Source organism: Canis aureus, chromosome 6, assembly GCF_053574225.1.
Source record: "Canis aureus isolate CA01 chromosome 6, VMU_Caureus_v.1.0, whole genome shotgun sequence".
Classification (NCBI taxonomy): domain Eukaryota; kingdom Metazoa; phylum Chordata; class Mammalia; order Carnivora; family Canidae; genus Canis; species Canis aureus.
The window spans coordinates 11,530,973-11,556,823 of NC_135616.1; the positions used below are offsets into that span (position 1 = coordinate 11,530,973).

At 33.5% G+C, this 25,851-nt stretch overlaps 1 protein-coding gene across 11 annotated transcripts in view; it reads right to left on the reverse strand.

Annotated features, from left to right (window-relative positions):
* Positions 1-25,851, reverse strand: part of SMCHD1 (structural maintenance of chromosomes flexible hinge domain containing 1) — a 146,357-nt gene that overhangs the window by 55,923 nt on the left and 64,583 nt on the right. For all 11 annotated transcript variants that reach the window (XR_013381228.1, XR_013381227.1, XR_013381226.1 and 8 more), the window contains exons 21-30: positions 23,633-23,729; positions 21,978-22,050; positions 19,275-19,414; positions 18,508-18,642; positions 16,036-16,263; positions 10,722-10,870; positions 9,516-9,604; positions 8,815-8,933; positions 5,696-5,863; positions 1,857-1,982 (exon numbers count right to left, since the gene is read on the reverse strand). Coding sequence is in view for 5 of the 11 variants with exons in the window: in XM_077900179.1 (XP_077756305.1) it covers positions 1,857-1,982; positions 5,696-5,863; positions 8,815-8,933; positions 9,516-9,604; positions 10,722-10,870; positions 16,036-16,263; positions 18,508-18,642; positions 19,275-19,414; positions 21,978-22,050; positions 23,633-23,729 (1,324 nt within the window). In the remaining 6 variants the exon portion in view is untranslated. The remainder of the gene's footprint in view (positions 1-1,856; positions 1,983-5,695; positions 5,864-8,814; positions 8,934-9,515; positions 9,605-10,721; positions 10,871-16,035; positions 16,264-18,507; positions 18,643-19,274; positions 19,415-21,977; positions 22,051-23,632; positions 23,730-25,851) is intronic.

Sequence of the window (25,851 nt, forward strand, 5' to 3'; positions counted from 1 at the left end):
AATGTTCCTTTCCTCCATTACTATTTTAAAAGTTTCATTTGCACACACTTTTAAAATCTTTAATGTCCTAATCTGAACTAGTAGAAATAACGTGGTACATAATTACATAACCCAAAGGACAATAATCACTTATCTTTACCGATTAAACTACAATTTAGTGTATTTCTGTTATTAAGTTGCAGAATTCAATGTTCACTGTTTCAATAACATTCATATTTCAAGTGAAGTTTGGTTATATAAACACTGAAGGCATATTCCAAAACTGGGGTTTGAAGAGAATGGCACAGGTGAAATAAACATAAATACATGTTTAAGCCAAGGCATCGTAATACTACTATTATACTACAGTATAATAGTATGTAATACTATATACTGTTATTTCATCTTTCTCGCTGTTTACTCAGATGTGCTTCTTGTATCTGTTGCAGTTATGACTCTCTCAGTGATGACCAAAGTTTACTTTCAAATGACTAAGAATCAATGGTACTAATCATTGGTTAGAAAAATCTCTCAGCTTTCTACAAATGCTTCTCTAGAAACTAAAATAATATTCTTATTTGTGGCAAAAAAATAATCAGTTTCTCTTCTAGAAGCAAATATTAAGAATAAAAGTGAATTTGTAAACTGTTGTAGCAGAGTATCAGACTCTTTCCTAAGCCCTAATTCCTATTTCTGCTTAATGGAACCTAAAAATTAGGTAATTATGGTACATGCAAACAAAAAAGGCAATAGTTACACAAAAATGAGAAGGAATATCAAAATGACAGAATAAAATCCTGTATTTGTACCCATCTCATTTACTCTCTGATCCACTCTCAACTCATTTTTCTAAAGCAAGGCTTCTATTTTAGGTTGTATAGCAAGCAATATCATAGTCTCTTTAAACAGTCTTTAAGAATTTTACTATGAAAATAAGTTCATGTGGATCACAAGCCATTCTTGGCACTTTAATCTTCCAAATGATATAGAAGATCAACTTGTCAGGTCCTGGAAATCTCTTAGCATTCTTATTGAACTAATTAATGGAGAACTGAATATTTACATAATATCAACTGTTTTCATCCAATAAAATTATAAAATGTTTATAGAGGGATACTTAAACCCAGCTGAATATAACCCCAGGAACTTTCCATGTTGCTGGGTAACAACCTGACTGGGACAAATTAATTTTCTTCAACAGGAGGGTCTGTGTCAAAATACAACTTTGCAGCTGGCAGCTTCACCTATTTTTCCTCATGGGGGGCCCTCCAACTCTGTAGTAGGCGAAGTGCCCACCAGAACCTAAACAACTGGCTATCCCATGGCTCATGCAAATAGGTGGTACCTAATCTTGGACTTCTTGGTATCAAGCACTATGTTTACCCCCCAAATGTTACAAGGCCATATTTATGCTTGCCCCATACCCTAGAAATACAACTTGGTATCAGTGTACCAGCTATGCCCAGGCCCTGGTAGCTCTCCGTAAGTATGTAGAGGACAGGTACTCACACGACTCAGCTTGTAAGGTTTTTGAATATTACTTGTTCCTTAACCCATACTGCAGGTCATTCTATTTGCCTTACTCACCTTCTCAGGTGAGTTATCTATTTATCCTATTCTGAAATTCAAATATTATTATTATGTAATAACCACTCAATCATAACTATAGAATGTTGCCCCTTGTTACATTGCTTCCAAGATAAAAACTTTACTTCCTCAAAATAATTATCAAAAATCTTTGATTTAAACTAAACAATAATAATAAAGGTTATATAAGGCTATATTTTTAAAAATATGACATCTAATAACACTATCATAACAATAAAACTCAAAATTTTAAGTAGAAGAAAATTATGTAACGGATATTTAAAACCTACCTTTAAATTGTTAGCTTTTATGAGACTTATTTTAACTTGTGATACAGGTGCTGGATTATCCCACTGATCACAAAGCTGAACAATGAGAGGATTCTGTAATTCTCTTCCATTTATCACTGGAATGGACTAAAATAGATATAAGTATTTTAAGAAGCACTAAAACATATGTGCCAAACAATGTAATTACTACTTGTACACATGTTAAATGATTAACTTTTATCTCTGTTCTAGTCACAAGTGGCTTCTGTCATCAATTAAACTTTTGAAAGTCAAATTATATGTCACAAGTGATCATCTTCCTATAGAAATTATCAATATAATAAAGAAAAAACAGCATTTGACATTACTGGCTTTTTTTTTTTTTTTAAAGATTTTATTTACTCACTCATGAAAGACACAGAGAGGTAGAGGGAGATGCAGGTTCACTGCAGGAAGCCTGATGTGGGACACAATCCCAGGACCCCGGGATCAGGACCTGAGCCAAAGGCAGAAGCTCAAACACTTAGCCACCCAGGCATCCAACATTACTGGCTTTTAACACATTCCTAAGTTATTTATTAGAATGACTTTAATGGAAATAAAAGCCTATCTTAGGTTCTCAGATGTAGTACTGGCTGTTATAGTTTAGCTCCTCTGTCAATTGTCAGTACTCTGCCATTCTACATGAAGCAGTAATACACAGCTTTCTAGTGCTCCTTAAATAGGACTAGTCACTGATAATCTACAGTCTTATTGGTTTAAAATACTTCCTGCTTTTTCCCTCCTTTATGTGAGGCTTGTGTAATGCTGGGAATTTGCCTGTTGACCTAGTAATACTGAACATATCAAAGGAAACACATTGTTCAGTGAGAAACCTGATAAAGTTCCAGTCTAATATGTCAGATTTTAAAAGTTAAAAAAAAAAAAAAAGAAGATGGGAGAGAACAAACTAGTGATAAAGTAAAGCTGATTTATCATCTCCTGTCAATAATGATCCCTGTGTTTTCTCCAATCACAGGGAGGTTGTTGGTTAACAAATAACATTAGGAGGTTGCTAGAAGTGGGAAAAAAATTTATAATCTGTTTCAGGCAGAACTTAATTTTTTTTTAAAAAAAGATGCCTTTGAGGGATCCCTGGGTGGCGCAGCGGTTTAGCGCCTGCCTTTGGCCCAGGGCGTGATCCTGGAGATCCGGGATCGAATCCCACGTCGGGCTTCCGGTGCATGGAGCCTGCTTCTCCCTCTGCCTATGTCTCTGCCCCCCCCCCTCTCTCTCTCTCTCTCTCTCTGTGTGACTATCATAAATAAAAAAAAAAAAAAAAAAAAAAAGATGCCTTTGAGACTAGTTTGGTTAAAATGCTTGACTATATTCCATCTGCCAAAGTTTATTAAAAGCCCAAATTAGGGATCCCTGGGCGGCGCAGCAGTTTAGTGCCTGCCTTTGGCCCAGGGCGCGATCCTGGAGACCCGGGATCGAATCCCACATCGGGCTCCCAGTGCATGGAGCCTGCTTCTCCCTCTGCCTGTGTCTCTGCCTCTCTCTCTCTCTCTCTGTGACTATCATAAGTAAATTAAAAAAAAATAAATAAATAAAAGCCCAAATTAAAAAAAAAACTGATGACAGTTTCCAAATGCAAACATATCCTGGTACTTTATTCCTTTTTTTTTTTTTTTAAGTTTATTTATTTATTCATGAGAGATCCAGAGAGAAAGGCAGAGACACAAGCAGAGGGAGAAGCAGGCTCCATGTAGACAGCCCAATGCTGGACTTGATCCCAGGTCTCCAGGATCATGCCCCAGGCCGAAGGCAAGCACCAAACCACTGAACCACCCAGGCTGCCCTGTGGTACTTTATTCATAATCATGTTAATTGTCTATACATCAAATAGTGACTAATTTTAAAGAATATTCTTTTTTTTTTTAAAAGATTTTATTTATTTATTCATGAGAGACAGAGAGACAGAGAGAGAGAGAGAGAGAGAGAGAGGCAGAGACAAGGCAGAGGGAGAAGCAGGCTCCACACAGGGCGCCTGACGTGGGATTCGATCCCAGGTCTCCAGGACCATGCCCTGGGCTGAAGGCGGCACTAAACTGCTGGGCCACTGGGACTGCCCAAGAATATTCTTTAAAAATAGCTTATAGTCCACACTTTTAGTCATAAAGTTATCTGGGAAAAAGTGGAAAAAGCTAGTATCCGAAATCGAATGTTCATAAATACAAATCTGCCCTCTGCCACTTTTTAGTATTGGCATGGAATTTAATGTTTCAGGATTTCAGTTTCTTCATTTATAAAATAAGAATGATAATAATACATCATGTTAGGGTTAAATGAGAAAAATATATAACATTTATGTATATTTTTGTCTATTTATCAGCTAGTTGGCAAATCAGTTCCCCTTTTCCACTTCACATCCTGCTTAGGGGGAAAGTGGGTCAAGAATTAATTAGGAAATTTTAGGAAGATGAGATATTCAATGATTACTTTTATAGCCTTATCTACATATATATATCTGTGACAGAACAAGAAATTGGTTTGTCTTAAAAATTTCTGGATTTCTACGGTCTACAAATTAATCTTTTAAGAAATTTGAGTTAAGCTATCATTATTTTTGACATTCCTCAACACAAAATCATATTAAAAGATGGACATGCCAACATTTTTCCACCTCAAAGGTAAAAAATTATTTCATAACATAATAAACAAATCCTTTATTGACATTACTGGGCACAAAGAACATATTAATTTATGTAGTATAAATGCTCCTAGATAAAAATAAATGCACTGGCTTTTCAGTAAAACTCTTCAGTCGACACAATATCACAGAAAAAAATTCTTAATGCTCACTGTCATCACTTGTTATTTTAAACTCACAAATCAAAAAGGGCAATCTCAAACTAGGGCACAGGTAATGTAAACTTTTCTTAGATGATCCTCTCCTTTAATAGCATAATTTCATTCATTACCATGGTGATATAAGCTCATTTCCCTTTAGAAAATAATGTAAGCTTTCATACCAACAGGTAAAGGCCCTGTTAGACCAAAAACAAATACCAAAATCTAAACTTTTTAAAATCGGAATTCTAAACATTTGTTAAAAATTCAACACATTTAACAGACATTTGCATAATCAGTATTTAAGATTTAACTACCTGCATAGAAAGGCATACTTCTCAAACTCCAGAGCAAACATTTAAGATAGTAAGACAGAATAATGAAACAAAATTGGGAAAAAATAGTGACTGTTGAAACTGGGGGTTCATTATGCTATTTTCACTTTTACAGATTTATAAATTTCTGCAGTAAAATTTTAAAGGTGTGAATTACAATATTTAAAAAAATTTTTTTTAAATTAGAATTCCAGGGGTCCCTGGGTGGCTCAGCAGTTGAGCGCCTGCCTTCGGCCCAGGGCATGATCCTGAAGTCCCAGGATTGAGTCCCACATCAGGCTTCCTGCATGGAGCCTGCTTCTCTTGCTGCCTATGTCTCTGCCTCTCTCCCTCTGTGTCTTTCATTAATAAATAAATAAAGTCTTTAAGAAAAATAAAAAATAAAATAAACTTAGAATTCCAGTAAAATTATCATACAGTGTTACACTGGTTTCAGGTATGCAATCTAGTGATCAACAATTCTGCACATTACATAGTATTCATAAGTATTACACTATTTTTTAACAAATGAGAACACAAGTGATGAATTAACTAATGAAGTATTCAGAATAATATTATTTTGTCCTTTTGTTATTATTACTATTGCTATGTTATTACTTTGACAATAAAATATATCTATGCTGATCCACTGACAATCTGAAAGTAATAAGCCATGTGATAATAAATTTTTAATCAAGGCAGAGAGTTACTTACCTCCTTTAATTCTGGCCAGTCTATAAGGAGAACTTTTGCTGGTGGTCCAGAAATTAGCTGCACTCGAATAAAGTCAGAAAATTCACGCCAAGTAAAACAAAGATCCTTATTTCCAGGAGGGCCTGGAATAAATTTGATGCCTTTTACACTTATACTTTGTGTATTTTCCTAGTGAAGAAAAGTAGGTTGAGAAAAGACAGGATATTATGCTTAATTAAAAAAAAAAAAAGAAAGAAAAAAAGAAAATTTTGTAATTTACCAATATGCATATAGATATATTTCTGCATAAAACAATGACAAATACCTTGGACACATACCAATACTGGCACACTATGAAATTCATTTCCTTGAGAAGTGAAACTGAATTTCTTTTTTGTGAGGGAGAGATCTAAAAGGTTCTGGCTATGTCCTTTCACCTTATATTTTTCTAATGTCCTTCTTATTTATATGGTCTTTTTATTCCCCAAGTAGCATATGCTGGTTTAATACCCTTTGCAGTTGTTCTTTCCTGCTATTTGCAAAATTCTTTACCAACCTACATGACCTCTCTTTTTATCTCTCATACAGGTTACCATGATTAGAGGGTCTTCTCTGACCACCCCACATAATGGCACTGTTTTCATTACCCCATTTTATTTTTCTTATCACTCACTTCTTACCTGCTGTGTGCTCTTCCCATTATAAAGTGATCTCCAAGAAGGTAGGGGCTTTGATTTGTTACTGCTCAATCGCTGGTTCACATCATGTTAATGAGAATCAATGAAACTACCCTATAATTTCTGCAATGTGATTGAATGATAAAAACTAATTCCATACTGGCAGGAGAACTATACCATTCATATTTTAACAATGACCATTACTAACTTTGTCATCTTAAATTTCTGAGTACAAATCTATTCCATCAGATTTTTAAAAATCAGATTTAAAATTTCATGTTTTACATTCTCAAACAACTGTTTGTACAATATTTTCTGTACAAAGAGATGGCAAAAATAATTAAAATTAATTTCTACCCAAATCCCAATGAGCACAGAACTTTTCAGTATTTGGAAAACAAATATTCATTAATAAAACATACTGAAAGCTGAAAATATGTAAAGTCTAACCTAGAATTCCACACTTATTACTGAAACACCAAAAGCCCTTTCAAAGATATGATTTCTTGTTTAAGCCCTCTTCGAGGTTATTTCAGTTTTACTTCCAATCTTTTTTTTTTTTTTTTTTTTAAGATTTTATTTACTTATTCATGAGAGACACAGAGAGAGAGAGAGATAGGTAGAGACACAGGCAGAGGGAGAAGCAGGCTCCATGCAAGAAGTCCAATGTGGGACTCGATCCCAGGATTCCAGGAACATGCCCTGGGCCAAAGGCAGGTGCTAAACCGTGGAGCCACCCAAGGATCCCCTTTACTTCTGGAAAATCTTAAAGATGAAATTTGTATATGCATTTACAAATTGTAGATGAGTCCAAATAGAATTAAGTATAAAACTGTGAAAGGCGCTTTTTAAGGTCTAATTCTGAAATTATCAAAGGAACGTACTTTAGAATAGCAGTACATTTTATGTAAATGCAGAAATAATTTGAAGAAATGGTGACATCTTAAAACTACTTACTCCCCCCCCATCCAAACCACTATTTTTTAAAAAACTAGTTTTAAAACAGAAGGCTCCATTTCTTCTGCAGAGACTGAAAGTGAGTCAAGATAGTATATACCAGTTGTAAAATGACAACATGAAGAAAGTAAGTCACCTTGACTAAAGAATAATGAGCTATGGGAGGAGAAAGGTGTGAGATTATGCTTCAGTGTAATACCTTAGATATTTTAGGCCATACTGGGGAGATGAAAGTCTATATTAACAGCATTAAATGCTGACAGATCTGATAGGTGGCATAAAATGAGAATGGGAAATTCACAATGACAGAAAAAAATGTGAAAACAAAATACATACAACCCTTCTAAGGAGTTATACTATAGAAAGAAGAGAAATAGAGCAATAGATGGACAAAGCATTAGGGCCAAAGGACGTTTTGGTCAGTATGAGGGGGAAAGGAGGGTGGCAATTTGTTTTTTAAGATGTGAGATATGACAGCATGTTTACATCCTGATGGGACTCGAACAGATGGGGAAGATTGAAGATATAGGAAGGCAGTTTACAATTTAGGAGAAATTACTGAATGCAAGGTTGGGTGTCTATGTATAGAGATTGTTCATGTATAACAGCAGAAACATAGTTATCTTCTAATTTCAGATATACATGGGATGAAGATAAATAACAGAAGAACCTGAAAGTCAGGGACTAAACTTTACCTTTGTAAAGTAGACAAAATATCACGAAAAGTTCTTCAGCATTGCTAAGATACAGTGAGTTGTGTCGAACATATTAGTGAAAAAAGAAACTCTAGTAAGGAAGGGCAACAAAGAGGCTACTCTTGTGATTATTTTGTCAAGTTAAAAATGTAATGGAGGCTCTAAAAGGAATAAAGAGTTTTAAAAAAGCATTAAGTGCTCTGAATGGATTCAACTTTATTTGGCCTTAGAATTCCTTCCTCCTCTCTCACCTTCTCTGGCCTGACAGGTTCCTTAAAGGCCCAACTCAAAAGACATCTTTTTTTTTTCCCCAAAAAAATTTGTCTTCGATCTCTCCAAACAGAATACATCATGTTTGCTTGCATGTTTTAAAGAAATAATTCCACTTTCGTTCTTATTTTTCAAGCTAATCTCAACTCCACAGTTGCAAATTTGCCCAATTAGTTTTTTCCCCAGCCTCCTATTTAATGCAGGACGTAAGCACTAAGAAATTTTACTAATCATGAAAAACTACCTCTATATACACATGAAAATATTTAGAGATAAAATGATATCATGTGTGGAATTTGCTTCAAAATGATATGGTAATGGGGAAAGTGATGATTATTGAGGCTGAGTGATAGGAACACAGAATTCCTTCTGCTATTCTATTTTTTGAGTTTAAAGTTTGTCATTACAAAATCTTTTTTAATGCCTTTAATGATTTTGCATTGTAAACACCAAAATCAAACTTCTTTTATTTTAGTTTTTCCCAAATTTTGTTAATTGTAAACCAATGGTCTAAGCCAACTGCTATGAAAAGCAGCCATACCTGAAAGGTAGTTTTCAAATGAGAGCTATCAAGTCCAATCCCAGCAATTCCCAAGGCAGATAAAGAACTTGGTGAAAATGCTTGAATCTGATTTCCATACTGATCTGTAACTATTACAACTATATAAAAAAGAAAAGTTTAAAATCAAACTTTTATCTTTTAATAAAAGATATAAATGTCTATAAATACATTTATATACTGAAAATTATGCTTAGAAAACCACTAACATTGTTCTCTTATGTATTATTTTATAAAAAGTAATCATACCTGCTTCTTTTATAATAACCACCAAAAAATAAAACCAAGAATCTACTTAAGTATATTTATATATTTAATATGGTGTTAATCAGATTCTTCACCATCAATATTTGAAGAAAATAACTTAGTATTATGTAATATTCTAAATATAAGAAAAATCTAGGACTCCACTGATACATTTACTTTGCACTTTTAATATTAACTATTATTATTTCTAACAAAAGCCAGCATTTTCCCACGAAACTATTTTTGTCAAACTGATTTCATAGTTATGTCGGCCTAGGCAAAGACCATGAAAATACAGCAATCTTTTCCAACAATGGATTTTGAACCAATAGATATATATAAAACTAAGGTTTTCCTTTCAGATCGTGTATGCCAAAACATAAATATAACCACATATTACGTAAGTATTTTAAAGAAAAAAAGCAGACCATACTAACCTATTTCTCCTTGAAGCTCTTGGCCCATCTGTACTGTTTTTCCTCCTTTTAATTCACATTTTAGATGTTTAGGTTCATCAGGAAGCGGTCTGAAATTAGTTAACAAGTTAAAATTAGTTATGCCACTGACTGTAGAGAACAATTAGTTTCAATATGCTAAAGAATAACATATATATATTTAACACTTGGTTTCTAAAACTTAAATACAACACTCCTCCAAATATCTCAATTTATAGATCACTATTAACCCAAACAGAAATAGAGAAAAGACAGCTTGCAAAGAAGTGATAAATCATAACATCTATGCGAGATTAAAAGGAATTATGAAAAGGGAACTGAGAAAGAAAAGGCAGGTCAGTAAGAATAACTCATCATCAAGAGATCAGGCTGCGGGTAGAGAGTACCATATCTAAAAATTTTATCTCAGAGGTGCGTGGATGGCTCGTTGGTTGAGTGACCAACTCTTAACTTCGGCTTGGGTCATGATCTCGGGATTGTGAGATCAAGCCCCACATTGGGCTCTGTGCTGGGTGTGGAGTCTGCTTGGGATTCTCTCTCTCCCTCTCACTCTGTCCCTCCCGTCTTACATACATGCTCTCTTAAAAAAAAAATCTCAAATATGGAGCCTGGAAATATTATGAAAATGGATGGAAGAATTCAGTGAATGAGCTTACTGGAACAGGTGAGCAAGGAGTTGACAGGTCTGGGTGAAAGATTTTTTTTATATATATTTGCATAAGTCTTCTCCTTTTCTTTTAGTAATACTAGGTCTATCTGGACTCAGATTTAAAAATCATCACTAGGAAATGAAAGAATTTTTCCTTGTGAACAACATATTGACTGGTCATACTGTTACCTTTTATATTTTTCACATCTGTCATTTACAGGTGTTTTCACTGCTGCTTGCACTAAAGGGGTTTTCCTTTATTGACAGTTCTAGATTTTACAAATACCAGAGAGCCAATTAAGCACAGAGTATATAAAAGAGTAAAATACAGGACTGAATTTAACCAAAGAGATGAAAGATTGATGAATTAATCACTATCTCCAGTGAAGTTTTATTCCAAAGACAACCTACCACATATTTCATAGAAATTACAATTATTTTCTACATTAAAAACAACTTTCACTAGTATGCTTTGGATAAAAGCATTTTTCTTATCATATGAATTTTGAAATACCTCAAAATATAATATTCCCACAAACCTTACTGTAAATGCACTTTCCAAAGACACATGATCATCTTGGAATGAAACCTGGCAATAACGCATATCTTTCACAGATGTTGGTACTTGTACATCAGGAAGCAGACCTTGTAGCAAGTGTTCTTTGTTAATCTCAGGAGTCCAATTAACCTGAAAGAAAAATTATATTATCTAAGAAAAATATAAAGCTTAGCCTAAGGTCCTCCTACTGCCACTTATCTTACTGAAGAATCAAAGTTAAATTATAACTCATCCTCCCCACCTCCCTTTATGACCATAAATGGTGGTGGTTTATTAATAAGATTAAGAAGTTCCTTCCTTTCTAAAGACTCCACCGAAAAATCAGTAGAAGTAATAAACGAATTCAGGGAAGTGGCAGGATATTTTCCCAGAAACTGGTAGTACTTCTATCTGCTAATAACAATGTATAGAAAGAGAAATTTTAAAAGCACCATTTTCAACTGCGCCAAAAAGAATAAAATACTTAGGAATAAACCTAACCCAAAAGACAAAAAACCTAAACTCCAAAAACCATAAAACACTGATGAAAGAAATTAAAGATGACACAAACAAATGGAAAGATATTTCATGCATGAATTGGAAGAATTCATATTGTTAAAATGTCCATATTACTCAAAGATTTACAGATACAATGCATTCCCTACCAAAATACCAACAGCATTTTTCACAAAGCGAGAGTAAGTAACACTAAAATTTGTATGGTATCACAGTAGACCTAGAACAGCCAAAGCAATCCTGGGAAAGATCAGCAAAGCTGAAAGTATCACAGCAGCAGATTTGAAGACCTACTATGACAAAGCTGTAGTAATCAAAACAATATAGTACTGGCACAAAAATAAACACATAGATCAATGGAACAGAATAAAGACCCCCAAAATAAACCCATAATTATATAATTATATAATCTCAAAGGAGGTAAGAATATGCAGTGGGGAAAAGACAATCTTTTTCCTTAAATGGTGTTGGGAAAACTGGACAGCTACAAGTAAAAGAATGAAACTAGACCTCTTTATAACACCATACATAAAAAATAAACTCAAAATGGATTAAAGACCTAAATGTGAGACCTGAAACCATAAAAATCCTAGAAGAGAACACAGGAAGTAATTTCTCTGACATTGGCCATAGCAACATATTTCTAGATATGTCTCCTAAGACATATGAAACAAAAGCAAAAATAAACTATTGGGATTAATTTTGCACAGCAAAGGAAACCATCAGCAAAAAAGAAAGACAATCTACTAAGAGAAGATACTTGCATATGACATATCCAATAAAGGGTTAGTATCCAAAATATATAAAGAATGCATAAAAATTAACACCAAAAAAATTCCAGTCAGATTAAAAAATGGGCATAAGACTTGAATATGTGTCTCTCCAAAGACGACACGCAGATGACCAACAGACACATGAAAAGCAGCTAAACATCGTTCATCATCTGGGAAATGCAAATCAAAACCACAATGAGGTATTATTCCCCTACACTTATCAGAATGACTACAATAAAAAACACAAGTTATGACAAGTATTGCTGAGCATGTGGAAAATAGGGAATCCTTGTGCACTGTTGGTGGGAATGTAAATTGGTGCAGCAACTGCAAAAAACAGTATTTTCCTCAAAAAAATTAAATACAGAAATACCATACGATCCAATAATTCCACTACTGGGTATTTATCTAAAGAAAATGAAACACTAATTTGAAAAGACATATGCACCCTTATATTTACTGCATGTTACTTACTATAGCCAGGATATGGATGCAACCCTAAGTGCCCATCAGCAGACGAATGACACCTTGTGTCTATGATTTAGATACTAAAAAGTGTCTATGTATATGTGTGTCTCTATTTGTGTATATATACACAATGCAGTATTATGCAGCTATAAAAAAGGATGAGATGATGCCATTTGAGACATGGATGGAGCTGGAGAGTATTATACTAAGTGAAGTAAGTCAGACTGAGAAAGAAAAATACCATATGAGTCCACTCATAAGTAGAATCTAAAACAAAGAACAAAAACCCCCAACCAAATGAATAAACACAGAATCAAGGGTGCCTGTCAATTAACCATCCAACTCTTGATTTCAGCTCAGGTCATTAACTGAGGGTAATGAGATCGCCTCATGCTGCACATAAGATTCTCTCTCCCTCTATGCCCCCACCACTCATGTGTGCATTCGTTTTCTTAAAATAATTAAAAAAATAAAATACCATACAGGTCAAATCATGTTATCAATTATAAGAGGTAATATGCAAATTTTTGTTAAAATAAACTTATTTATATGGGCTTTGAATAAGATCTAGGTTAATTCCTATTCAGCAAGATAAGAAAACCAGTTATATCCACTTAACTACCATTTTGGCCACCTTTTGGTTTTAATCAATTCTTGGATGCTTTTAGCTCTATTTTAATTTTGCATCCCGCATTCCATATATTAATTTGTTACTTGATTCTTTTAAATTGAGTACCTTATCTATCCTACTTTTAAACTTCTAATCCTTTCTATGTAAGAATTTTTAGTTCAACTTACTCTTTTAGCCTCCCATAGTTGTGATTCTCAAGTCATATTCTAATATTTTGCCCCTAATTCATGCTGTTCTGTTACCTTTTTATCTTTTAAATGTTTTATTCTTTATCATATATATATAATATATATAATACACATATATATCACACACACACATTTTTATTTTATTTTATTTTTAAATTTATTTATGATAGTCACAGAGAGAGAGAGAGAGAGAGAGAGAGGCAGAGACACAGGCAGAGGGAGAAGCAGGCTCCATACACCGGGAGCCCGACGTGGGATTCGATCCTGGGTCTCCAGGATCGCACCCTGGGCCAAAGGCAGGCGCTAAACCGCTGTGCCACCCAGGGATCCCCCCACACACACATTTTAAAAAAAATAATGGAAGAAGCAGAAGCAACACTTTTTAAAAAGGCTTTCTTCCCTCACTCTAGCTGTGTTATCCCTTCAATGGATTCCCAGTTCAGTTAGGGGTGACATTCCTCAATACTGGAGAATTCTCTGAAGACTACAAAAATCACTTTAATGATTATACCTTTAACAAAAGTATAGTATTTAATATTTTATTGCCAATAAAGAGGTGCATGTTTCAACATTTCTGGAACCCAATAAATATATAACTACTAAATTTGAGGTAAAATCTGTCAAATGCTCGTCACATGCTTAGAAAATGGCAAAATGAAAGTTATACAAGTATAGGCTCTCCACTCAATGTTTCTTAACACTGATAAGAAACCAGAATGTGTGAACATAACTACGAGAAAGCAAGGAACCAGTTCAGAAGTCAGGTTCCTGGTATCACTTTTTAAACACTTGACTTCACATTTGCTGATATAGATAAAAATGGCTTGCCTCTCCTTAGAAGCAGGATCTGGATTATATCTCTATAACAATCCTCCAGTCCCTCATTTAGGAAGGAAAAGATAAACTGGCTAGGCCAAGGAATATTTCAAGTAAGATTTAAAAATAAGGTCTGCTAAACCCATGCTGAACAAAATTCTTTTAAAATATCAGATCCTATAGCTGGAAACTCAAGATGTCTATAATATAAAACAGTACAAAGAAACAATTTCTACCTTCTGTCCCACAGAGCAACTCTCCACAAATTTAGTTACTTGGGTCTCCCTTATATAAGGGTCTGCAAATGCTGGCTTTCCAGAGAAAGGGAGATGTATTGTCTCTGACTTAACACTGAATTTTTAAAATATTATTTTCTCGCACAAGATTTGAGTTTTTTCTCCATGACTATCAAGGAAAAAAGTACAGTTGGTTCTGCTATACTGCTTGGTTTAAAAATGCAAATTTGTTCCAATGACATTAAAATACTAGGGAACAGTTTGAGTATGAAGCAAATTTTATGTTTGCTAATGCATAATATCACCAGTAAAAACAATAGGCAAACGTGGAAACCTGTACTCAGCTAAACCAATCCATGGAAATACACATATAATACAACTCAAACTTACCAGCTATCTTGTGTGATTATGTATATTGAGCTACACATGTCCACATTTAGTGGAGTTTCCACAACTTCACAGTAACTCACAGGCTGCAACCTTTCCTATACTCACTTCCACAATGTAAACTGACATGTTATTGTACTGTTTACAAATGTCTTTATCAGGGATCCCTGGGTGGCGCAGCGGTTTAGCGCCTGCCTTTGGCCCAGGGCACGATCCTGGAGACCCAGGATCGAATCCCACATCGGGCTCCCGGTGCATGGAGCCTGCTTCTCCCTCTGCCTATGTCTCTGCCTCTCTCTCTCTCTCTCTGTGTGACTACCATAAATAAATAAAAATTAAAAAAAAAAAACAAAAAACAAAAAACAAAAAAAACCCAAATGTCTTTATCATTTAATATGTGTTACTGTTACTATTTTTGGTACTATTTTATTAGTTTCCTATCTTTTTTTTTTTTAAATAGGTGACTGGAAAGTTTGAGTACTGTGGCTCTAATTCCCATTTTCCCCATGAGCCCTGTGATTTTTATTGTACTTTTTTATCTGGCACAGTGATTTTAAGAAATGCATGTGTTTCATTATAACAGAACTGACTGTACCTTTTGAAAGGAGTAAGCACAGAATACCCACTAGTCTTTCAATCAAGAGAAGTATTCTTAAGAGGAGTACTAGAGAGGTCTACCTTAGGTGATAAGTATGTATTTTGATTTGGTTCTCTTAAGAGATGTTAAGTTTCAATATACAGATTCACCCTAACAAGGTACAAATGATGAATTTAATTACAGCTGACTGATGAGGACCATATGAAGTTACTGAAAATCTACAAAACTTTTTTTCTAGGATAATGCTTTTAGAGAGTGGTATGCCAATTTCAAATAGTCAAATTAGGGTCCTGTTAAAATGTTTAAATTAGGGTCCTGTTAAAAATGTTTCACCATTTGGTTCTAACAGACCTTTTGTTTACTGCCTTTAGAACAGTCACAAATACAGTGCATTGGTAAGGTGATCTTGACTGTGGCTGTCGAAATAGTTGGTCAGGAAGATAAAGATACAGCTAAAAGAGAATTCCAATCTTTGGCTTTTGTTAAGTTCAAAATCATTTTTCTAGGTATGAACTTGTCGCATACGAATCATTCACATTTCAATCTAGTGCATGAAAGGGATTGTTATTTAGCCTGGAACTCTAAATAACAGTATTATTTTTCTGTGATAAGCTTCTTAAAAGCTACCCTAGAAAACTTCTTGTTCAGAGCCTGATAATCATAAAATGATAGTTCTTCAAATAACTAATCTGAGATACTTACCTTAATTTTATCTGCTAAAGTTGATGTTATATGAATTTCTCTTTCTCCTTCATCATACATTTGAAAAATAAGATTATGCATAGTATCGCCTGCTATCCAATTAACCTCATCCTGATGTTTGATCTGGATTGCCTTTTGTCCTTCTACACTGAATATCTGTAATCTTGCAACATGGCTACTAGGAAGCAACTTAATAGTCTTCTCCACAGGCGCCACATCTTTACAGCTCTAGAAAAAGAGAAAAACACAAAAATATATTGAATGACATCTGCACTTTTAAAAAACATATTACTGGGCTTTAATTTAGAATTAAGGATTTATTTCCAATACTACAGAAGATCACCTTATACACTGTTAACATTCATAAGTTTTGTCATTAAGAAGATACTATAGGGAGGCCTCGGTGGCTCAGTAGTTGAACATCTGCCTTGGGATCAGGGCATGATCCCAGGGTCCTGGGATTGAGTCCCGCATGGGGATCCCTGCAGGGAGCCTGCTTCTCCTCCCTCTGCCTGTGTCTCTACCTCTCTCTCTCTGTGACCTTCATGAATAAATTAATAAAATCTTAAAAAAAAAAAAAAGAAAGAAAGAAAATACTACTAATAACCATATTTTACACCATCAAGTTATAAGTAATGACAGTGGCCATATTCTTAAAGCCGAAAACTAGCGCATTTGGATTTAAAATGATTCTCTTCCTCTTATTTGGAGTCACATGACAGATTTGGTGACTAGCATCTATAAACAGGAATAAATATATAAAATATTAAGAACTTCCCATAAAATCAGAGACAAATAGTTGCCATAAAATACACTATTTACACTGAAGCAATACATTGGTATAAATGAATAAGGCTGTTTCTTTATTTTTAAAGATTTTATTTATTTATTCATGAGAGAGAGAGAAAGAGAGAGACAGAGACAAAGGCAGAGGGAGATGCAGGCTCCATGGAGGGAGCCTGAAGTGGGACTTGATCCTGGGTCTCTGGGATCAGGCCCTGGGCTAAAGGAGGCAGTAAACCGCTGAGCCACCTGGGCTGCCCGGCTGTTTATAGCTAAGCAAGGATTCTAGATGCACTAAAGGCTAAGCTGACACATTTATAATTTATTATGGGCACATCAATGCTCCACATTATCAGTAAGAATGAGCTGGATTATGCCAAATTGATTTTAAAGGCATAAAAAATTAAAACATTATAAATTATCTAGGTTATAGTGCATTCCACAAGGTACACAAAACTCAAAATAAGCCTAAGCCTAAAATATCTTTACAATCTTATTTAGCTCATTTCTCCTTCCTCATCCATTTGCAGTCATTTCTATTTAAGCCCATCTACATGAATAAAGACATATACAAAATTCCTGAATATCAGGAAAATAACCCATCCTCTTTACAAACATTTTGCATTTACATGATTCAAACTCAAGTCAACGCCTTTGGATAACATTTTCTAACTACATATTATAAGGTATCCTTTGATCTTTGTCCTACCTGATCTAGATTCTTGGTCTTCTGTTGCTGCTTGATAGGATTCCTAATGCTTGTTACTCTTTGCTTACAAACCCAATTCCTCCCTAAGTCTATGTCTTTCCTTCCTGAATCTTCCTGATCTTTTGTGAGACAGCACGCTCAAAAACAAGTTGTCCACATTACTGAATTTTAAAAAATGAATTTAACAACAACAACAACAAAAAAAGCATAACAGGTATTTGAAGGTTATCAATATAACCAGCTTGATCAGAAGCAGAATGAAGAGTCATCTCATTCTAATGAAAAACAACAACAAAAGCTGTCTTTTACCCTTCTGAGGCTCAAGATATTTGAAGTGATGTATATTTAGTAGGAAAGCATCAGTTAATCAACTGATTAGGTTAGGTTTATTCATCATCTACCACATCAATAATGGAGAAATCACACTTAAATATTTTACTTAAGTATTTGTTGTCCCACTTTGCAATCTTAGGAAATCAACTGCTCACAACAACTGCTTGCCCTCCTCCAGCCTGGCTTCACCTTCCACTATGATGTATTATTATCCAGTAACAAGTATCCTAGTAGTACATTACTATAGAAATCTCTTTTAAGTGACAATACTAACCAGATATTTATTTTTTAAATTATGCATATAAATTAAGTGTTTATATATCTTTTAGTGGTGGTTTAGCAGGTTTTCTAAGGAACAGTGTAAATATATAAGAAACAAAAAAAAACCTCACATATAAATGCCACATTTTAATATAAGAAAAATGATAATTTTAGGACTATGTAATTAGTAGCAATAGGTATTACAAAAGATTTAATCAAAAATATTACTAATACAAAGTGTTACTATACCATTTCATGTTGCCTTTTCTTAACTTTAGTTAAAAGAACCACAAATACTTCATTTTTAAAAGTCAAATGTTACATAAAAGCTATTTGAAATATTTATATGAAAACAATATTAATATCAATGAATAGTAACAACTTACAGGTATTTCAATTTTTGCTTTAAGAGTCTGGTCTTTTTTAATGTTCTGCACTTGAATCGCAGATCCTGTTAAAATACTGGTCCCAGAACTGCTGCAATCTACAACGTACACTGGAAGGTTTGGAGCACCTAAAAACTTTTGAGAACATACAAAATAATTTAAGACTCCAATCAAATATAACAAATTATTCAATAACTGTTATTTAAATTTTCAAATAATTCACTACAGCTACTATTTCTGGCCATAAATTGGAAAAACTGGAATAGAATTCACCAATATTCTAGACAATTTTTGAATGAGAAGAGTAATTTTCAATAATTCTACCTAAATTTATGTCTTCTGAAACACCAACTTCCTCAATCACTATTTTTTTTTTTTTACTTTATGTATTTGGGTTTTCCTTTTCTTTCTGTGCTTTTACTTGCCTTCATTTGTCTATCCATCCTTAACCCTAAAAGACATTTCTATCATTCTATTCATAAATTAAATACTTCATCTAAATTGAGGGAAATGGACCAAGAGAGGAGGGAGAGGAATATTTTGTCTATAAATTTCTTTTTGAAATTTGGTATGGGTGATGCTTTTATTGGCTTACAGATGCTGAAAGTACAGGCAATGGGATACCCACAAATTTTTCCATGGAATAATCATTAAAGATCTAAATACAATATAAGTCTCACTATAAAGTAGCTAAGAGACAGTTATGTCCATTTACTACCATCTTACTCAAAATAAAATCTGCATATTCTTATCTTAAAATAACTTACCTTACAATGAACAATCAATTTTGGTTGTGTTGTTATATTGTCTGATTCATCCAAAACTTCTACCTGAAATGGGAAAGCTGTTCCATTTTCTATAACTAAAATTTCAGAATCAGGTTTCACTTTCAATCGATGAGGGGGACCTACCAGAGAATTATATAATGAAATACAGGTTCAAGTTTCTAAGACTGAAATATTGAAATAGCAAAAAAAACAAAAACAAAAACAAAACCCAAAAAACAAAAAACAAAAACTTCTAACATTTCAAGTTTTAGTTTCTTAATGCTTTTTTTTAAAAAAATAAGCATCTTTAATCATTTGTATCACCAAAATGCACAGATTCTACAAATGACCATAGCTGTCTCGATTGTGTAAAATTTTTGATGTCTAGACTTCGTTTTACCCAATAAGCTATGACATAATGGTAACTAATGCTAGAAATCACCTGAAGGTGTAAAACCTTAAAGAGATCCTGGAAAAAAATATTCAAGTTTTTAAAAAAATATTTTATTTATACACTGTAACTTTGTACAATGACTAATTTCTCAAAAACATGTTAAGAGAAAACACACATTTTAGGTAATAGTGTCAAAGAATCAGTTCATGTAATGATATAGTCAGATAATTTGATTGTCCTCTACTTTGATGCTGTAAGCAAACTACACATATTTCTTCTAAAATTAATCAAAGAGAGCTTATACTTCTGTAGCAAGATGACTTCATGTGCTCACATTTTTAAAACACAATTTTAGGGAATCCCTGGCTGGCTCAGCGGTTTAGCGTCTGCCTTCAGCCCGGGGCATGATCCTAGAGACCCAGGATTGAGTCCCACATCAGTCTCCCTGTATGGAGCCTGCTTCTCCCTCTGCCTGTGTCTCTCCCTCCCACCCCACCCCCCTCTCTCTCTCTGTGTGTCTCTCGTGAATAAAATCTTTTTAAAAATTTTAAAAAATTAAAAATTAAAATAAAAAAATACAATTTATGCTAAATGCTGGTAACAAAAATTCACAAAGGACAGTTACTAAAAACACTTTTTGGTAACATTAGTTATTATTTACTTTTTACTATATGCCAGGCAACATGTTAAGTTTTAAGCACTATCTTCATAATCTTCACAATGAGCTTAATAAAGAAGGTCATATTATTATTATCCACATTTTATAAATGAGGAAACTGGAATCCAGAGAGATTAAGTACCTCGTCTAGGTCACACAACTAGTAAACAGCAGGCTCAGGTTAATGTCCTAAGTTATCTGAAACCTCTTGACCATTATCATTATGCCATGCTACCCCCTACTTCACAGTTTTCATTCTCAAATTCAAAACAATGTCAAACAATCTAGTTACTAAGAATTTCACTACCCAAAACTATGCCTTTTAACTAATCTTTAAAATAAAAGCATTGTGTTTAATATGTAACAACTTTTTAAAAAGTTTGCTTCTGTTTGTATATTTATGTATAGATGTAAGTAATCTACACTCATCATGGGGCTCAAACTCAAACTTATGATGTGGAGATCAAGAATCACATGCTCTTCTGACTGAGCCAGTCAGGTGCCTCAACATTTTTATACTTCTACCAGTGTGCTAATTTTGACATCCTTATCAATTTGTGCTTGAGGGAAACCAAACTACTTAAACTTGTGAAAGGACACAGCTAATATGTTTCTTTTCATTTAAAAACAGTACAAAAGGGGGCAGCCCCAGTGGCTTAGTGGTTTAGCGCCACCTTCAGCCCAGGGCATGATCCTGGAGACCCATGGATCTCCATGGGATCGAGTCCCATGTCCAGCTTTCTGCATAGAGCCTGCTTCTGCTTCTCCCTCTGCCTGTGTCTCTGCCTGTCTCTCTGCCTCTTTCTGTGTGTCTCCATGAATAAATAAATAAAATCTTAAAAAAAAAAACAGTACAAAAGGTCATATATGGACAAAGATATGATTATAGTATTATCAGAAAGAGCTAAAACTGACACACCAAGCGCTATTATGTTTTACAAGACACGCAGTTCTCACTTTGCACAGGAGTGTGTTAATGAGAACTCATGCATACTGAACTGTGCTGTCTACCATTCCTTATCACAAAACCTTGCAAAGTGAATGTTGCTTATATTATTAGCTCATTCAATCCTCACAACAACCATGAGAGAGTAGATATTTCATTTTACATGAGGAAACTGAGGCACAGGACAAGTTTACCTAGCTCATAAGTGTTACAGCTTAGATTCAAACTCAGAAGAGTTATCAGAATGTACTCTTTGAACCTATCTGGAAGACTGCCTCTCAAATTAGCCAGCATTTCCTATCCTGTATTACTTTAATGTAACTTTACTATCAGGTTGTTAAGTAACTAACAAATTAACAACATAAATGCATGAGAAACTTTTCTTAAGATATGAAAGAAACATTTACAGTCATATCAGAAAAGATAAAAAAGGTCAGTTCTAAAATAAGCCTAATTAGTATATCTCTTAAGAGTAGTTCCTTAATATTATCAACATTCACACTTTTCTCCCGATTACTTTTAGAACTTCCTGTCTTCCTAAATATTTTCCTATTTTTTCGATTACTCATTTTTGTCTGTGCTATACTTGACATTCAGATGTATTTTCAAGACTTATACCATAACAAAAAACACTTCATCTTAATATATTTTATAATAAGAATACTATTTAAAGGTAAATATTAGAAATATTTATTAAAATATTACCTGGTAGTAATCTAATTTTTAAAATCTGTGTGTCTTCTTTTAAACCCGGCAGAATAACCTTCAAATTAAAATTCTGTTGAAAAAAATTATTTTAATTAAATCCAACTGCTAAATAGCTCAGTAGTTTAACAACTGATGTTGTTGGTGTCTCTTTTATTCCCTCACCTTATCCCCTTTAACAAGAGTGAAATGTTTACACTATAATGACCTACATGTGGTCAAAGCAATTTAGGAAAGAATTGCTCATAGTAATAGATCAGGGACTCTCAGTATATATTCTAATAAGAGTATATCATAAGACTGTACTTGATTATTTGAACTTTATCTAAAATTGCTATTTAGTTTAATAAGTGCCAAAAATTCTGATTTATTTTTTCATTTCCATAACATTACAGAAATCTATGCAGCAAATTTATATTGAGAAACATGATCATTTATGTCTCTAAGAGATGAAAATGTGGACTCATATTGCTTCTTTACAGATAACAGTCTCTTCAAATTCAAAAGGAATAACCTCTGAATAATCAGAATCAAGATGGGCATCATAAAAAATATGGAAAATAGTGAATGAAGTATAAAATAACAAAAATCTAGAAATCTCTAAATTCAATGTGGTATCCTAGATTAGATCCTGGAATAGAAAACTAATTAGTAAAAACGCTGGCGAAATGTGAATAAAGTCCATAGTTTTGTTAATAGTATTATACTATAGTTTTGTTAATAGTATTATACCAATGTTAATTTCTTAGTTTGGATAAAACTTGATAGTTATATAAGATATTAATGGAGGAAACTGGTACAGAGTATATGCAAACTCATTATACTATTTTTCCAACTCTTCTGTAAATATAAAGTTATTTCAAAAAGTTTTTAAAAATCCAGAAACTATTTTAGTTTTTTTAGTAAGCTTATCTTAGTAAAGTCAAATTTCCCTGAAATTCAATTCTTTTTCCAGGAAATTCTGAATTCAGAAAGATGTATAGAAATTGATCTTTAATTTGATTTCATTATAAAATGCAGTGTAGTATATGGCATTTAAAGAAATTCGTATGCTCTATTTTAAACACCATTTTGATAGAAAAATTCTGAATATATGTTGTAGGTTAATGGTACAGTGAAGAAAAGATATATATTACTCGTTATTAGCCACAGTATTCCCTTTAGTCATGTAAATCTATTAGGTACTTTATATACCTGACTGAAAAATTACCTTATTGGAATTTATATTTTTACCTTTCCTAATTTTATCTCTCCCAAAAACACATTCCTTTATCCAAATATCAAACCCAGTATGTTCATAAATGTGAACTAAAGTTTCTCATATTTTTGTGTTCTAAAAATATTACTCAAAATATTTTAAAAGTTGGAGAGAAAAAAAACAGTACTGGGTAACTGTTAATAAAATTGACTCTGAATGTGAAAAGAATGGAATGAAGATGAAGACAGTTAACAAATATTTAATTCATAAATGTAAGTGAACATGTTAGTTTCCTTTAGCAATGTGAATGGTAAGTTTAGTGACATGATCTTGATTAATTCTTAGGAACCCCATATCGTTGTTATCCTGTTACAAAAACACGTCATCCAATTTTAAATTCTCCATTTTATTTTTACAAGAAATAGTATGTATTAAAACATTTATGTACAATGCTTACCTTGCCTTGACAAGAGTTTACAAGGCCCTTAGCTGTAACACCTCGAATCACACAATTCGGTCCTTTGGTTATTTCTTCATAATGTAAAGATAAACCACTGGAAAAAACAAATTATTTTTTAACTTCCCCTCCATTACCTATAAATAAGTTGTATTTTCACATGCCATTCTTGTATTTAATTCACTTTTCTAATAAAAATTTTAAATCTAATAATATTTTTTAAAATTGAATAATTCAACAAGAGAAAATTCCCAAGAACTTATTTTACAAACAAAAATCATCTGTAAGTGATAGCACTGGGCCAAATACTGTAAAAGAAAAATTCTAAAATGTAAAGTTCATTTATTAAATAAGATACAAGGCAGAAAATAATCAAATGCTAGACCATGTATACAGGTCTAAGGAAAGGAAATATACAAATAGGCCAGCTTTAGGGATATCTTCAGACTTCACCATGTATTTTTTTTCAAATCTTTCATCCAGTAAGATATTAGAAAGTTTTTGGCACTTATTAAACTAAATAGCAATTTTAGATAAAATTCAAATAATCAAGTACAGTCTTATGATATACCCTTGCTAGAATATATACTGAGATTCCCTAATCTATTACTATGAGCAATTTCTTTCCTAAATTGCCTTTGACCACATGTAGGTCATTAGAGTGTAAACATTTTACTCTTGTTAACGGGGATAAGGTGAGGGAATAAAAGAGACACCATCGGGGAGAAAAAGCCTAATTTTTCTGAAGAATGGCATTTAAATATTAAATTATAAAATTAAATGGTATGCCTTGTTTGAAAAAAGCTATAAAGTGATGTGTAAGAGAAAATAAGACTCCCTAGGGAAAATGGACACTAAACGCACACACATCTACTTTCACTATCTCTTACATTTCTAATTTGAAAACAAGGGGATTTCTTTTATTTACTATTAAAGGCTAAGAAAAGGAAGGAAAGGAAAAAGAGACAAGAACAATAAATCTCATTTCCTAGAAAACAGGACTTAGTCTCCCAAGAAAACTGAACCCTAAAACAAGCAATGGAAAAAGCTGGAAATCAACGTAATGGTCCAGAATTCCTATGTACCACTCTGGAACTGGTGGTACTACATGCCTCTAGAAGTAGGAGCAAACAAAAAGGGGAAAAGAAAGACTGATCCCCAGATCTTCCCTCTCAGCCTCTGGATGATGACTGGAAGATTAATCTCTGAAAAGGCTAAAGAAGAGAAATCTCTAAACCAGGGAGTAGCAGATAAATTGAATGATAAGGTAAATACTAAACAGAACAGAAGGGGTAATCTTGAATGAATGTATATGGATGCTGAGACCTTCCCAATCCCTTTTCTTGACTGGGAACCTGGACAAACTATTCCCCTCCAGGCAAGAGAATAAAATTATTTTCAAACAAATATTTGAGAAAACTGCCTACCCCAACAAAGAAGACTCCCCCAGTAAAGCATTACAGACATATCATCGTACAGTGCAGTTCATATTCAACAGCTTCTCCCACATTTTCAGTTTCCTTATCTGCTTTTTAGCCAGTTATAAGCAGATGATAAAAAATTACCAGGTTTCTGAAGAAATTAGAAGAAAAAAAAAACCAAACAAACAAAAAGCAACCAGCTTGGAGAAACAAAAATTTTCCATACATGTAATGTTTTAAAAAGCCAAAAAAAAACAACTACCACTCATCAGTGAAAAAATATACTACATTCATAAAACAAGATGATCTACAAAAAAAAGTTCAGAAAACAAAGAAAAATTTTTAGAAATTAAAACAGAGCAACAAGGAAAACCTCAATGGGGAGGTTATAAAGATTAAGCTGAAAAAAAAAATTGTCAGAAAGGAAAAGCAGAACCACAAAAAGAAAAACAGAAAAATTAGGGAAATCAGAGAAACATTCCAGAAGATTCAATACCAAAAAATAAGGATTCCAGAAAGAGAAAACCGTGATGATGGAAAGTAGAGAATAGGGCAACCCAAGTGGCTCAGCGATTTAGCACCACCTTCTGCCCAGGGTGTGATCCTGGAGACCCAGGACTGAGTCCCGCATCAAGCTCCCTGCATGGAGCCTGCTTCTCCCTCTGCCTATGTCTCTCTCTGCCTCTCTCTCTGTGTGTGTCTCTCATGAATAAAAAATAATAATAAAATAAAATAAATAAAAACTTAAAAAAATAGAGAATAAAATACTTCAAATGATGTAGAATCTATGCAAAGATT